The sequence below is a fragment of the Planococcus citri genome, chromosome 2, assembly GCF_950023065.1.
Source record: "Planococcus citri chromosome 2, ihPlaCitr1.1, whole genome shotgun sequence".
In the NCBI taxonomy this organism is placed as follows: Eukaryota; Metazoa; Arthropoda; class Insecta; order Hemiptera; family Pseudococcidae; genus Planococcus; species Planococcus citri.
In genome coordinates, this window is record NC_088678.1 from 30,349,114 (window position 1) to 30,363,245 (window position 14,132).

Genomic DNA, 14,132 nt, shown 5'->3' on the forward strand with positions numbered 1-14,132 from the left:
ACATCTAAATATTGGGATACCTACTAATAAGAGATCTGATCGTGAGTAATTAGGAAAACAATTTTTGCAACGTTGATAACATTTTGAGACCTTCGTCGATTTTAAAAATAGAATAATCTAGATTAAGATATCAATATTTGCAACAACATCACTGAACGAATTTCGAATTGGGTCGTCAAATTTAATTTTAATGGTAATCTACCAAAAAAAAAAAAAAGCAGAGTAACTATTAAACTAATTATTACATATTTATTTTTACGGAGAATTTGATACATTTAAAAGTTTATATACCTACAGGGTGTTTTCTAAAATCTAAAAAGTTGAATTCGTGCTTTTTCGTACTCCCAAAATTAAATTTCGTACCGCGAATGTCGTCAAATCTACCTACAGTTAACCCCCCACCCCCCACCTCCCCCCTCAAAAAATCAAGATTTCATCATTTTATTCGAATGAACGAGACAATTGTCAGAAAAATTTCACACAACCTCCAAATAGGCTTGTACCTACAGTTCATTGAAATCCGGAGTCAAAACATTATTTTATTTTTTGGACTACTTTTATGAATTAAAAAAAATCGATACAATAACCTGCAAAATTTTCATTTTTTTCCTCACTCAAGATTTTGTAAAATTATTTCATTGTTTTTGGACAATGATTTTTCAGAAAAGTTGAAAAAAAAGAAGTGGCCCAAGCGAAGCCAGGGCAAAAGAAAACTTGTGATTTGACATTTTTTTTTTGTATTTCCTGAAACCATTAATTATGGCAAAAAATTTGAGAAAACCAGTGGGAAAATTCGCAAAAAATTATAAAATTATTTTACTAAGAAAACTGAGTGAGAACAGAGACAGAGGTTTTGAATTGAAACATTGGTCAATTTTCAACAATTATTCCTTTTATGGCTATTCACACGAATTTCATAAAACTGTATTTAAATTAATCAAGATAATAACCCAAACACCGAAACAAAAAAAAATCTTCCCTACGAAACAAAGACATCTAATTCAAAATTCACCCGTTTAAAATATAAAATTTCGCTACTTTTTGATTAATTCCGCAACATACACCAACAAGTACCACTTCGTGTACATGCACACCTTTCAACAACTTGAGAAGCGAATTAATCTTGATAAATGATCATAACTCACGCAACGCATTCGCACAAAATAAAATAGCCTCTACACATCGCATTCGTTCGAGTCTTTTTCCTATATACTTATACATTTTATACAGAGACAGGGCTCACCGCTAAAAATACTCGTGCTGCGGTTTAGCTCGTGTAATTAATTCGATAAACACGTTCAATTACCCGGAGTACGTATTTTTTTTCTTCGTTTAATTTCCCCTTTTAAAACTCACTTATGCTATCATCGTTTCGATTAGCTCGTATGCACGACGACCTCGAGTCGTATCCTTAATACGAGTATCCACCTCATAAATACGAGTAGCTAATCTGGGCAAAAACACTTCGCCAAAACCCCGACACTCAAAGGAATCAAAATGCGAAGAAAGCGCATCCACACGCGGAAGGTTAACGAAGGCGTAACAGCGTGACGAAAATTTAAATTACCCGGAAACCGTATTAAAAACGATGTCCGAATCTTGTGTGCTACTATCACATCAGCTGAGCCATACTATACGAACTCGATACGATACGATGAGGCACGAGTCGGTTGCAACGATGACTCGTTCCGAACGACTTATGTGCGTCAAATTTTGAGAAAAATTGCAACCGTTTGTGTTCGGGCGTCTTTGTAAATATGCCAAAATTTTTGATTCATTTGGTATCACGTCACCTTCGGTTTAGAGCAGCAGATGAGGCACGTTGCGTAATTTTCATCGTTAATTAGAAACGACACATACATGACACCGAAGACCTAGCAGAAAAAATAACCCAGCTAATGTAACTCGTCTAATAGTAATATTTATCCACGTTTAGGTCTGCGAAACATGCTACGAAAGCGAATAAATCATTACGGCGGAATTCTACGTTATTTTTTTTCGTTCGGGCGAATTTTTTTCGTCTACGTACTTTATTTTTGCGGCAACCTTCATCGGGTCGTACTCGAGTATGTCTGTGTACAGTACAGATGGCAAGTCTCTCTATACCTATACACAGGTATACTTATCTACGTGTTAAATAAAAACCTCTACGATGCTATACTCGTACGACCGACCGTAGATACTTATGTAGTTCTGCTTACGCAGCCAACCGAGAAATAGCTTATTTTGAGATACATGCACCGTAAAATGTACGCGTATATAAATACAATTTAATCAAAATACCGTGCAGAGTATACGCCTAATTAAATTATATTCGAATTAAGGTCCTTTCCTCGTACATGGACGCAGGCGATGACGACTACGACGACGGTCACCGAAACACTGTGATGCTATAGGCTATGAATGAGTACCTACGAGTAAGTACGTCAGGCCAGAGTGACGAGGTGATTGTAATCAGCGAAAAATAATTTTGTTTTATTCGCTAGTCGCAGTTCTTGGAGAAGTTGATTTACTACATACAACGCTAAGTACACTACTTTTGTAGAAAATGTCTAGACTGCTGTTTTCAACTAAGTACCAAGAGGATGAATGAAATGTGTTGGAAAATTTCAAGGTGAAATGTGTGTCTAGCCAGTCCAATGTGAAATGTCCAGCAAATTTTAGAGGATAGATTGTCTGAGAAACTCGAAGACAAAGTATTTAGGAAGTTCACAAATCCGATTTCGTTATCTAAATAGTCTGATGTGAGTGAATCTGTGATAAAATTGAATCAAAGGTCTCAGAAAAATTGATTGTTGGAGAGAACATTATTAATGAGTTGGGAACCTCGCATCCACGCAAATGGACACATTGTTGACCCCGCAGGCCCCAGTTTTTGTCAACATGGGGGGGGGCGGATTGAACATCATTTCGCCTGTCGTTTATCATGTGTTTTAGAAGGCGTTAATTTAGAATTTCAACTTACTCTTTTTAAACGAGTCCAGCACAGTGGTCCGGATGGAAAATGTGATTGGATAAACCTGGAGTTTTGCACATAAAAAGTCAAAACTTCTGTTACACGGGTTTTTGAGGGCAATGATTTCATTTTTGATCACCATTTGATCCCAAAACCCAAAATAGCCCCTGAGAGGGAGGTTCCAAACTGAAAATAATTTTCAAAAAATACAACATTGATATGAAAATATTGGTTTGGAGAGCGTAGAATTCATTTGCGGGTCATTCCATAATCCACACGTCAGAAAGAGGACAACTGAATAAATTTTAACTTTTTTTTATGTTTGGAATTTAAAATTGAATTTTTTCGAATTTTGATTTTTTTGTGATGAGTTCATTTCACTGAGTGAGAGGGGGTTTTCAACTTTTTCAAGGGATGTGTAAAAATAAGGGTCAAATAGGTCGACTTCACCATTCAAAACTTTTTTCATGTTTTAAATTTAAAAAAATCACATTTTTCGCAAACTTTCAATTTTTTAAAATCGACTTTGCAACATGGTACCATCCCAATTTCTTAATATGTTGCTTAGCATGAAAAATTGTCCATAATATATTTTTTTCAGAATTTTTGAGAGTCGCAACGATATGAAAACTATGTTTTGAAAATTTTTGAGCTAATTTTTTGTACGAAAAAAAGTGGCAACACTGATTTTTATGACATCATCAAAAAGCCTTTCAAAACCTCTAATTATCGAAAAAAGTTCCATTTTGGTAGGTATTGCGGCTATCGAGTTATCCACTGCTGAAATGGATAATATTTCAAGTTCATTGAAAACTTTGACACCCCCTAGCAGCCTTTAAAAAGGGCTAGAGGGCTGAGATTTGCGCCATTGGTCATCCCTTCAAAAGGTTTTTCCACAGGAAAAATTTCAAAAAAAATCGCCGACCCTCCTTACCACTTCTTGGTCACATTGACGTGGAATGACGCTTGAGAGATTCATTTGACCTCAAAACTCAAAACGTACTCCTGTGAGGAAGAACCAAAATTGCAAATTCTTAATGAAAGAATACAACATTCGTATCAAAATGCGAATTTTCAATGGTCATTCTGATCGTTGGACCCAAAAACACAAAATATATGCCTTAAAAAATGAATAGAACATCTAGAAAATTCAGAAAACGCATTGCATTGTTAAAAATTTTGAATTGTGTACATTCCCTCCGTCTTTAGTGTGGAGCAAATGGTTCATGCAGGAATTGAAATCGGTATCCTCAAAACCCAAAAACTTGTGATTTTAATACCCACATTGTAGTTTTTATAATTTTTGAATTTTGTACCTCCCCTCTACTACTTTGGTGTGATTACTTTCGGTCTATGGGTTACATGGTTGATGGACAGGGTGTCCACTCATTTCTGGAAATGATTTTCCTTGACTTTTTCAGGTTTTCCAGACCATTTTTTTAAAAATTTTCTATGCTTACCCCACACTTTAATTAAAGAGGAATTTTGGGAAGGGGGGCTGGGGGTGTGATTTTTTTTCATATTCTTCGGATATAAAAAAAACGTCTATAAACTTCTATTATCAACTTTTTAAATCAAAAATAAATAAATAAATAAAACATGCATCAATTTTGGCCAATTGATACTTTCTTCTGTTTTTTGGATTTTTGGAGTCCTGAAAATGTGAAATTTTTCCTTTTTAAAAGGAGAAACAAATTTGCCCTAGCGAAGCGAGGGCTAGAACTTTTGAAAATTTTGGTTTCGAGATGCCTAAAAACAAGGTTTTTATAATGCAAAGAGTTCATTTTTTGGGTTTTAAAACTTGATTTTTATTTTATCTAGAAATGTTCATCTTGTTGTGAAAAAGAAAACAAAAGAAGCCCGAGCGACGCGAGGACAAAAGCTGAAAATTTGTCCTTCGAGAAGTAAAAAATAATGTTTTTTTTTTATCACAGGTCTTTATCCAAAATTTGCAATTGATCGTTTTTTCAAAATTCCAAGGATTTAGCGTGAAAATTACAAAATTCCCTGACTTTTCCAGACCGACCAAATTCCCTGACTTTTCCAGGTTTGCCAGGTTTTCCAGGCTTATGGACACCCTGATGGAATTGAAATCAGCTTCTATTACATTTTTCAAAGTTTCACAGCACTTGGCACAAAACATTTTTGATGTATTTCTTTGCGTTTTGTGGTACAATTTTTCAAGTCTCGTAGACTCCACAATGAACCCCTAAATTTCAAAAAATTTAAAGATTTGTGTGAGCGATTTCAGAAGCCTTCTACCTTGCAATAAACCCTCAAATTTTGAAAAAACAACTAAAACATTTGTGTGACCTATGGTTTGCTGAGTTTCAAGAAGTGCTGATCAAATTTGAACTCATTCTCTGGCTGCGACCCACAAACTCCATGTTTCGAAAACTTGAAAGTCTTGTGACCTACATGAAGTTTAGATGCTCATTGCAGGATGTTAGAAGGATCAGGAGTGAATTGGTGAAGTGATGCTCAATGCTCAATTCCTCATTTCGAATTAGTACGAGTGAATCAAATGATCTCCAAAACCACTAAAATCAGTATTAAGAATCTACTCCATAGATTGTGATTTTACAGCCGATTTTACTTACTTTTCTAGCGTAATTTTTTCAGAATTTTACTGCATTTTCAAGAACAGCAGTTCTTCTGAAATTTTCTCATGAAATTAAGAAGAACATTTTTATGCTTTAGAACAAATTTTTTGGCGAATATTTTACTGATCAATCACACCAAAACGACGAAAAATATCATTTCTGAAACGGGGAGAATATTTTAAAATACAGTGGTGCTGCCAATTCTTTTGATTACTATGGTCTTTCGAGTTTTTGAAAACAGGCAATTATGACCAAAAAATTGGTACTAATTTATTCCAAAATTTTTTTCCTGCTTCAGAAATTCCATTTAAACATTCGAAAAAAAAATATATTTTCAAAATTCGAATTTGCCTGAAATTGGCGATTTAAAATTTTCAACGGCTCATTACTCTAAAAATGGAATTGGATTTGAAAGCAATGGCCTATGTGAATGCAAAAACTCAAAGAATATTTTTTGGAACTAGGCCATTTGTCTCAAAACAGGTTAGATGGAGGGTATTAGGAGGGAGAGGGGAAATTTTTTCGAAAAAACCACTCTTTGAGAACATACTCGTATTACTCCTATTATATTTTCTGTTCCTGGGAAATTTCCGGGTTTAAAAATTTTTCCGAGTGATTTTGATTCAGAATGAAGGTATCCATTGAATTGAATTTCAAAATCATCTCGATCAATTTATATGTTATGATTTCGCAAGAATTTTCCGTTCTTCAAAAAATGAGAAAGAAAGTGTGGATTTTCTAAAGTACAGTTGGAAAATTGCATAAACATGCAGATAACAAGTGGAATGGCCAAATATGTATTACTTCAAAAAAGGACGTTTCTGGTCAGTCACATTTTATTCAACCACAATCACGCTCTGAAGCCCAATTCTAATACATACTAGGGTGGAAAATGCTATTTTTTAGGCTGGAAATTCCCAAAACAAGTCATTGGACAGTCACAACTCTGGTAATTTTCAACTTTTATCATAAATACGGTTGTGTTTCAAGGCTCACTAAAAGGTATATTTTTATATCAAATTTTTTGAAAAAAAAAATATCTGACCGAAATTCCATTTCGAGGCTACTTTCGACACGAATGAAACTTGAAGCTTTTTTTTTCATAAATCAAGTTTCAAGATCTACCACATTACGAAAATTCAACTATTTCAAGAAAATTCGAACCTAAATATCACAATTGATCTCTTACCTGCAAATGGTACATCACCGACGTATTCTTCGACGGTATTATTATCGGTCGAGACGCTTTTATCGCTCAATGAAACACTACTGGACAGCGATCCGTTGGACGTGGCGTCGTAAGCAGTACCCGGAAAGACCAAAAGTAACAACTCCTCTTCGGTTTCCGTTTCGATATCCCTCGATTTACGTTTCAAATTACTGTACTCCTGTATGGAAAATAAATCGATTTCAGCGTCGCAATCGATACACTCGTCTTCGTACTCGTGACTGTCGAAACTCACGTACGTTATACGATGGCATTCCGAATCCGGTTCGGGTAATTTTTTCATACACATCAATGTTCGCAATACATTCGTGCAACGGTTCATATCGCGTCAATGAGAAAAATTTTTCAATAATCAGCGCCGAAAGAAAATGCTTCGGTCGCATCGACAGACCGATTCGAATTGCAAACCATGTCGCGGTGGTGGTAAAATTTCATCGGGGTTTTGCATCGTGTCTGCTGTCTGACATTTAGCCAAACTACAGTATTGTCGTCTTTGAATAATTTCAAATGTCAGGTGAGTCGTTAAAGGAAACATTTTAGTGAATTTCGTATAAGGTCGTTTGAATGGTGGAAAAAATGGTAAGCGGTTGGAAGTAGTTCACGATGTCAAAAGTCTAGCTTTGAATTGATGGCGTTAAAGCCAAAATCTCCCTCCTTCCCCAGTACAACTGGGTATTCGGAATTGAACGCATCATTTAACGCACGTGTTTTTCGATACTCATTGATTATTGGATAAGCTTATGGTAACTTTAAAAAGCGCAAAACTCGTCCATTTGTCTAGAATTATTAATCGATACACCAAAACCAAGACTATAATTAAAAAGCATATCAAATATGCCATTTCAAGGGCAAATTATCACCACTGATGCCAACACTTAACGAGGTATCGATTCCGATACGCGTAAACATTTTAGAAATCATCGAAGCGATACAGACAATACGTCATTAATCATGCAAACACACAAGATACATACTCTAATTGTAATTACCATGCAAGAAAAAGCGATCAGCAAACAAGCCGACGTAAACAAAAACATCTACTCGACATATCGGTGACTTTTCGTATTCAACTCCACAATAGGTCGTCGAGGAGATCGAGACAGCACTACATATCTTTCTACTTTGAAAAATACGCAACGATTTACAAACCAACCATTTCAATCATCCGGCTTCGATTCAAAAATTTCGTCCAAGAAAATAAAATAATAATTGAAAAATTCCCAAGCAGAAAAGTTGCTTTTTCAATTTTTGACTCGTTTAAAAAAACCGAACGATTGAAATGGTTTCCTCGTTAGATACACAACTAACCTGACTCAAAGGCCGGATCCGATCATGTATCCGTTTCTCAGCCTGAACAGCAGAAGGAGGAGGATGATCGGGTGTCGGAGGTTGCTGGTAATGCGTCGGGCTCAGAGGACAATTACGTAAAGGCTGCCTCCTCACGTTCCCATGATCGTTGAGTAAACTCTCTTGAGACGATTTCATCGTATTCGAATTGGTCCTATCGGCTGACGCGACAATGATTCTTTCGATAGTAATAGGAGATCGGTTCGGTTCGTTGACTTTGCGAAATGGCAAATCTCCTCGAGATAGGATTACCGATGGATCGTAACCGTCCGAGAGTTTGTCGTTGGTATGTCTGCGTAGTTTACGTCGAGGATTCGTCGTACGATAGGGTATATTGCCATGGACCGATGTGATGGCTATAGGTTGGAATTTCGGATCGAGCAGTTGCAGATCTTCACTTTTGCCTCGAACCATGACGTTGGGTTTTTCATTCACGTCGATCATGACGCTGTGCCGGAACTTGTTGTCACCGTAGTGTTCGGCGGACTTGCCGCGTCTGAGGACGCCATCGCGAGTTTTACGATTTCCATTCGTCATCTAAGGATTGCAGGCACAAAATGTACATCATTGCATTGAAATTTGTGCAGTGTGTGTGTCATTTTAGTGGGTGTCCAACATTTTTTTAGCGGAATGGACTAAGAACTCCGGAGGATTTGGGATAGAAGAAGAGGGAGGGGACTCTTTCATGATCGAAATGGTCACCGATTTAGCACCATTTTGCGCGGAAATCCCTGAAAACCTGAATCGAATGCGAGTTGAGCGATTTATTATAGCTGTAGGCGTCCGTATTCCATCACCAAGATAGCGAGTGCGCAGTTTTTTTGAAACAGTTTCTAGAAAAACCCGCAGGTATTCTCCCAATTTAGTATGAAACCATCAGAAAACAGCAGAAGAAAAAACCCAGCAATAGAACTCCACGAAGAGTTGAAATTTTTCTAAGGGGGCTTGAAATTCGAGAAATAAAATTTTCAACAACGAACACTTAATAAATAATGATAGTTTGAATTAAAGGCAGAGGCTATATCCGAAGTCGTCTGATTAAATTCAACTGTAGATAGTATTCGAAGAGGTGAACAAAAATGTTATTATGATAAGTTGCCAATCTTGTAAAATGAAGGGGCTACGTGCTCCGCAAAATCGGAAATTTACCTCTTTTGAAAAATTTATCAAAAATAAGAAACTGATTGAATCATTCAAATGATGCTCATAACCCATAGTACTCGAGTGGACGAAAAGAACATGATATTATAACCAATTGCCTATCTTCAAAATTGAAGGGGCAATCCTGATTCAAAATTTCCAAATTTCGAGTGTCCCAAATTTGAGTTTTGAAATTGTGCTCGCCCTTCAATTTTGAAGATAGGCAATTGGTCATGATAACATTTTTTGTTCATCCATTCAAGTAATATGGGTTAGTAGCATTATTTATATGATACAAACATTTTCTTACCGTCTGCAAATTGAAGAAATTACCCCATTTTTGAACTAAAATTTACCTGTTTTGAAAAATTCTTCTAAAATGAGAAAATGTTTGAATCATTCAAATGATGCCCCTGACCGATAATACTCGAGTGGATGAACGAAAAATGTTATGACCAATTGTCCATCTTCACAATTGAAGGGGCAAGCACAATTTCCAAACTCAAATTTGGGGCACTTGAAATTTGGAAATTTTGAATCAGGATTGCCCCTTCAATTTTGAAGATAGGCAATTGGTTATAATATCATGTTCTGTTAGTCCACTTGAGTACTATGGGTTAGACGCATCATTTGAATGATTCAAACATTTTCTTATTTTTGATAAATTTTTCTCAAAATTTATGTAGTTAAATTTCCGATTTTGCGGAGCACGTAGCCCCTTCATTTTACAAGATAGGCAACTTATCATAAATAACGTTTTTTGTTTGTCTCCTCGAGTACTATCTACTGTTGAATTTAACCAGACGACTCCGGATTCATCCTGTAGATATTAGAGGAAAATTCCTGAATCAGCCCAAGTCATTTTTCTCAAATTTTTTAACTGCTTCCTATAAGTTTTTGGACGTCGTCGTGATCGCAATCCTATAGGAGAAAGTGACCTCAAAATTTTGGGCATCTTTGAGTCAAATGGAATGAAATAAGAACGAAGGTTTTTAGAATAAATGCTCTCACAATTTTTCAACCTCTTCTCTAACTTTTTTGACCATAAAAACTGGTTTAAAAATTATGAAAATGACCCCCTCCTCCCCCTTATTCCGCAATTTTGGCACTGACAAAAAATTTTGTAACTCGCAAACATTTTTAACTACATAGGAACGTATCCCACTGGCAGAAAAATTTTTGAATCACCCAAAGCTAAACCGAAATAAATATATCACTCAAAAAATTTCAGGCTCCAAAAGGTATTTTTTGACGAATTTCCGAAAAATGAAAAACATGAAAATCTTATCAAACTGACCAAAAAAGCTGAAACTTGGAACGGATCTCTTACTTTCCACTCGCTGAATCGATTAGAGACGGTTTCGAACCGTTTTGAGCAGTTCTGATGCCTCCAGCAGATGTTTGAAAGTGAAAATTCTACAAAATTTTACCCACCAATGAAGGTGGAAAGCTAAAATTTACTCTATGCCTTAATTTCAACATGCTGGAGATGGTTTCAAGCCATTCCGAAGCTTCAGGCCATATTTTGGAAATTTTAGGTTTTCAAAAAAAGCCATAAAACTGTTCAAATCAACTTTAGCACATTAATCATCAACTTGGCCAATTTTTTAAGGCATTTTTTGGAAAATTTGGAACTTCTAAAATATGGTTGAAAATTGCAGAGCAGTTTCAAACAATCATCAATAGGCTCAGAATGTTGAAATTGGCGAATGAAGTAAATTTTTAGCTTTCCAACTTCATCGAGCTAAATTTCATTAACAATTTTCAACTTTCAAAAGTGCGCTGAAGGCTCCAGAACTGCTCAAAATAGTTTGAAACAGTTTCCAATAAATTTGTGGATTCGAAAATAGGATGCATACCAAATTTCAGCTTTTCAGATCAAATTAGCAAAATTTTGATTTTTTCCCCTAATTTTTGGATCTTTGATTTTAACCAAAAATCGAAAAAAGCCCTCAGCACTTGAAATTTTGGCGGATGAAATATTTTTGCATACGAGTAAATTGATGATTTAGCTTCATCCGGTTCAAAAACATTCCTGCCAAATGGCATACCTTCCTTGTTGTCCAATTTTTTCAAATTTTTAAGCAGCATTCCATTTGTGACAATTAATTTCAGAAATGTCCATTTTGAGGTAATCCAACTCGCTTAAAACGAATCTGAGATTTATAAGTCGACTTTCTGAGTGGAGAAATTAATACATTTTTCAAAATTCGATTACGTACTTGGCTTGACTAGGTTTTTCACGAAAAACTTGAGATTTTAGGGTGAAAAAAAATAGGCATTTAAAAATATAGCTAAATGATCGCGTGAAAATCAAGATAATTCAACTCGCTGAATTCAAATATGGGGTTGAAAAAAACCTCGATTGAATGAGGCTGTCCCTTAGAGGAAGAATCCTATCGAAACATATATTTTTGATAATTTAAGTAAGTTACACCACTCAAAAAAGGGAAATAAAAGTGGAATTTTTATCGATTTAGTGATGGCGGAGGGAGGGGGGGGGGGTAATTTTGAAAATTTCAGTCTTTTCTGAAAATCAAAAGGCTAGGGAAAAGTTGAAAAAATTTGAGGTCTTTTTACCACTACAAATGAAAGGCTACAGCTTTTAAAAAAATTGACCGACCGATTCATCTATCGTTCCTGACTATACCCTGTTCAAAAATTTTCACATTTTTGTGCCCTGGGCTCCGATTTCCAGCAAAAGAGCTTAAGGAATGAAGAAGAGCCTCGGATAGATAACAAATTATCAACCTCACAAACATGGAAGATTCAGTTTGCATTTTTATCACGAGTTGATTTTCATAAAGTGAGAAGGGTGATGTAGATTTTAGACTTCGTGGAGTTTTTATTTCAAGTAGAATGAAGCGCTCTTATGAATACTTAATTTATAAAAAAAACAAAAGCCATTTTGAAAGAATAAAAAAAGAACGAACTCTGAAGAAAAGGGTTCTCTTTGTAAGTTGTGCACGTTGAAAAATCAAATGATGAATTTCCAACGATAGAAAAATTCCAAAGACAGATTTTCAAAGAAGACCATTCGAAGAAAAACGTAGAAGAAGGGGTTAATGATAAACCGAAAACGAAAACTCCATTCCCATTAGTCAGCGTCAGAAATAATGAAACCTGGCAGTGCAGGCAAATCTTACCTGTCCATCGCTGTATTCTAGTTGATCTTGCGAGCTATTCCTGATGTAAGCGTAGTCGCACGAATCGTAACCATTTTGATCGGAAGACAATAACATACCGGACGTCGCGTGGGTAGGCGATATGGATAAATTCCTTCTAGGAGGTTTCTTTGGTGGGGTAGGCTGTTGAACAAAAATACAAAATTGATTTTACGGAGTCATATAAGGAGATCTCGAGAGTTGAGGGAGAGGGAGAAAAATAACTTACCGAAATCTTATTACTTAAAGATCCAGGACTAGGTAACTGACCACTAGTTCCGTGCATATTGTACGGAGACCTTCTATCGCGACTGCAACTACTAGAGGCTGTTGAGCAAACGCTGACTGAGTCGAAGTCGCGAGATCGCGAACACGATAGATCATCTTGCAGATAATTCGTGTCCATTAGTGACTTCGACAAGCCTGGTTGATTATACGAGCTGTAGCGATTATGCAGTATATCCGATGCACTGTGGGAACGTGCCAAAAAAACATAGAATCAATACGATGATCGGTATTGGTCAATGGTACATAATTTTGCTCAAATCAAGATCGTTCTGTTTATATACTTACGTTGAAATCGAACACGAACTAGACAATCTCCTTTCATACGAGTCGTAATACATCGAAGAGACACTGCTTGGTGAAGCTGAATCTAAATTATCGAAAGGACTGCCTAGTAAAGACGTTGGAAAGAGATCATCTCGTTCGTTATACATTGCTCGGTATTCTGTCAAAAGAACAAAGTATTGAATGAAACAAAAAAATCAAACACAGAAAGCCAAAATAATCAAACACGTATTCGTCAGACTTACTTTTGATTAAGGAGTAAATATCATGTACCACATGGCACGGAAATTGTTTTAATACTTCGATGACCGTATTATTCTGGGCATCTCTAATATTTAAATCTATCCCGTTCTCTAATAATGTACGCACAACCTCGGTTTTGCCGCATAATGCAGCCTCGTGAAGCGCCGTTCCGGAACCAGTCCGAACGTTGACGTTCATACCTCCTTCGAGTAACACTTCGACAACAGCTCTGCAAGTTTGAAAATGACACATAAATGAAGAAAATTTTTGGAGAATTTGAAGTGGAAAACCTTCGATGAGAAGTTCTAGAAGTTCACTTACTTGTGTCCGTTTCGACTGGCGAGATGTAACGGAGTGTGGGGAAATATGGAATTCACACTGGAAGGACCATTATATGGTTGAATTAATTCCGGGTGTGTTCTGACTAGTAAATCGACAGTTTCTAACCTGCGAGTTGAAATAGTGAATTAATTTATGTGATTCAGAGATAAATTCAGGATGAAGCGAGTCACATTTAGAGTGTTGCTTTTTTCTAAAATGAATCATTCGTAACCAAAAATTTTACAAAATCTGAGCAAAACATTTTTCAATTTAGAAAAAAAAAAATGATTCAATTTAATTTAAAGGGGGGGGGGAATACGAAGAACGAAAAATCCCAATTAAAATTTGAAAATTAAACTTGATCGACAATTTTGGTTTCGACATTCATTGGCAAGAATAAGGTGACACATTTTTACAATTTTTATTCAAAAGAATGATACTTCCTGAATATTCTGGAAAAAATGTAAGAATTTTTCATAATTTCTGACAAAAAAAAAAGCGAAAATTTCCAGCGAAAAATGAGACTTTATGGCAATTTTTATGAATGGCGAGACTTTCTT

General features: G+C 35.9%; 1 protein-coding gene across 8 annotated transcripts in view; it reads right to left on the reverse strand.

Annotated features, from left to right (window-relative positions):
- Positions 1 to 14,132, reverse strand: part of LOC135835371 (ankyrin repeat and SAM domain-containing protein 1A-like) — a 65,066-nt gene that overhangs the window by 35,408 nt on the left and 15,526 nt on the right. For 6 of the 8 annotated variants that reach the window (XM_065349597.1, XM_065349596.1, XM_065349600.1 and 3 more), the window contains 8 exons: positions 13,573 to 13,698; positions 13,254 to 13,480; positions 13,012 to 13,168; positions 12,668 to 12,908; positions 12,421 to 12,582; positions 8,096 to 8,671; positions 6,749 to 6,947; positions 2,966 to 3,142 (listed from right to left, as the gene is read on the reverse strand). In XM_065349597.1, the coding sequence (XP_065205669.1) occupies positions 2,966 to 3,142; positions 6,749 to 6,947; positions 8,096 to 8,671; positions 12,421 to 12,582; positions 12,668 to 12,908; positions 13,012 to 13,168; positions 13,254 to 13,480; positions 13,573 to 13,698 (1,865 nt within the window). The remainder of the gene's footprint in view (positions 1 to 2,965; positions 3,143 to 6,748; positions 6,948 to 8,095; positions 8,672 to 12,420; positions 12,583 to 12,667; positions 12,909 to 13,011; positions 13,169 to 13,253; positions 13,481 to 13,572; positions 13,699 to 14,132) is intronic. The other 2 variants (XM_065349604.1, XM_065349599.1) reach the window with 2 other exon arrangements.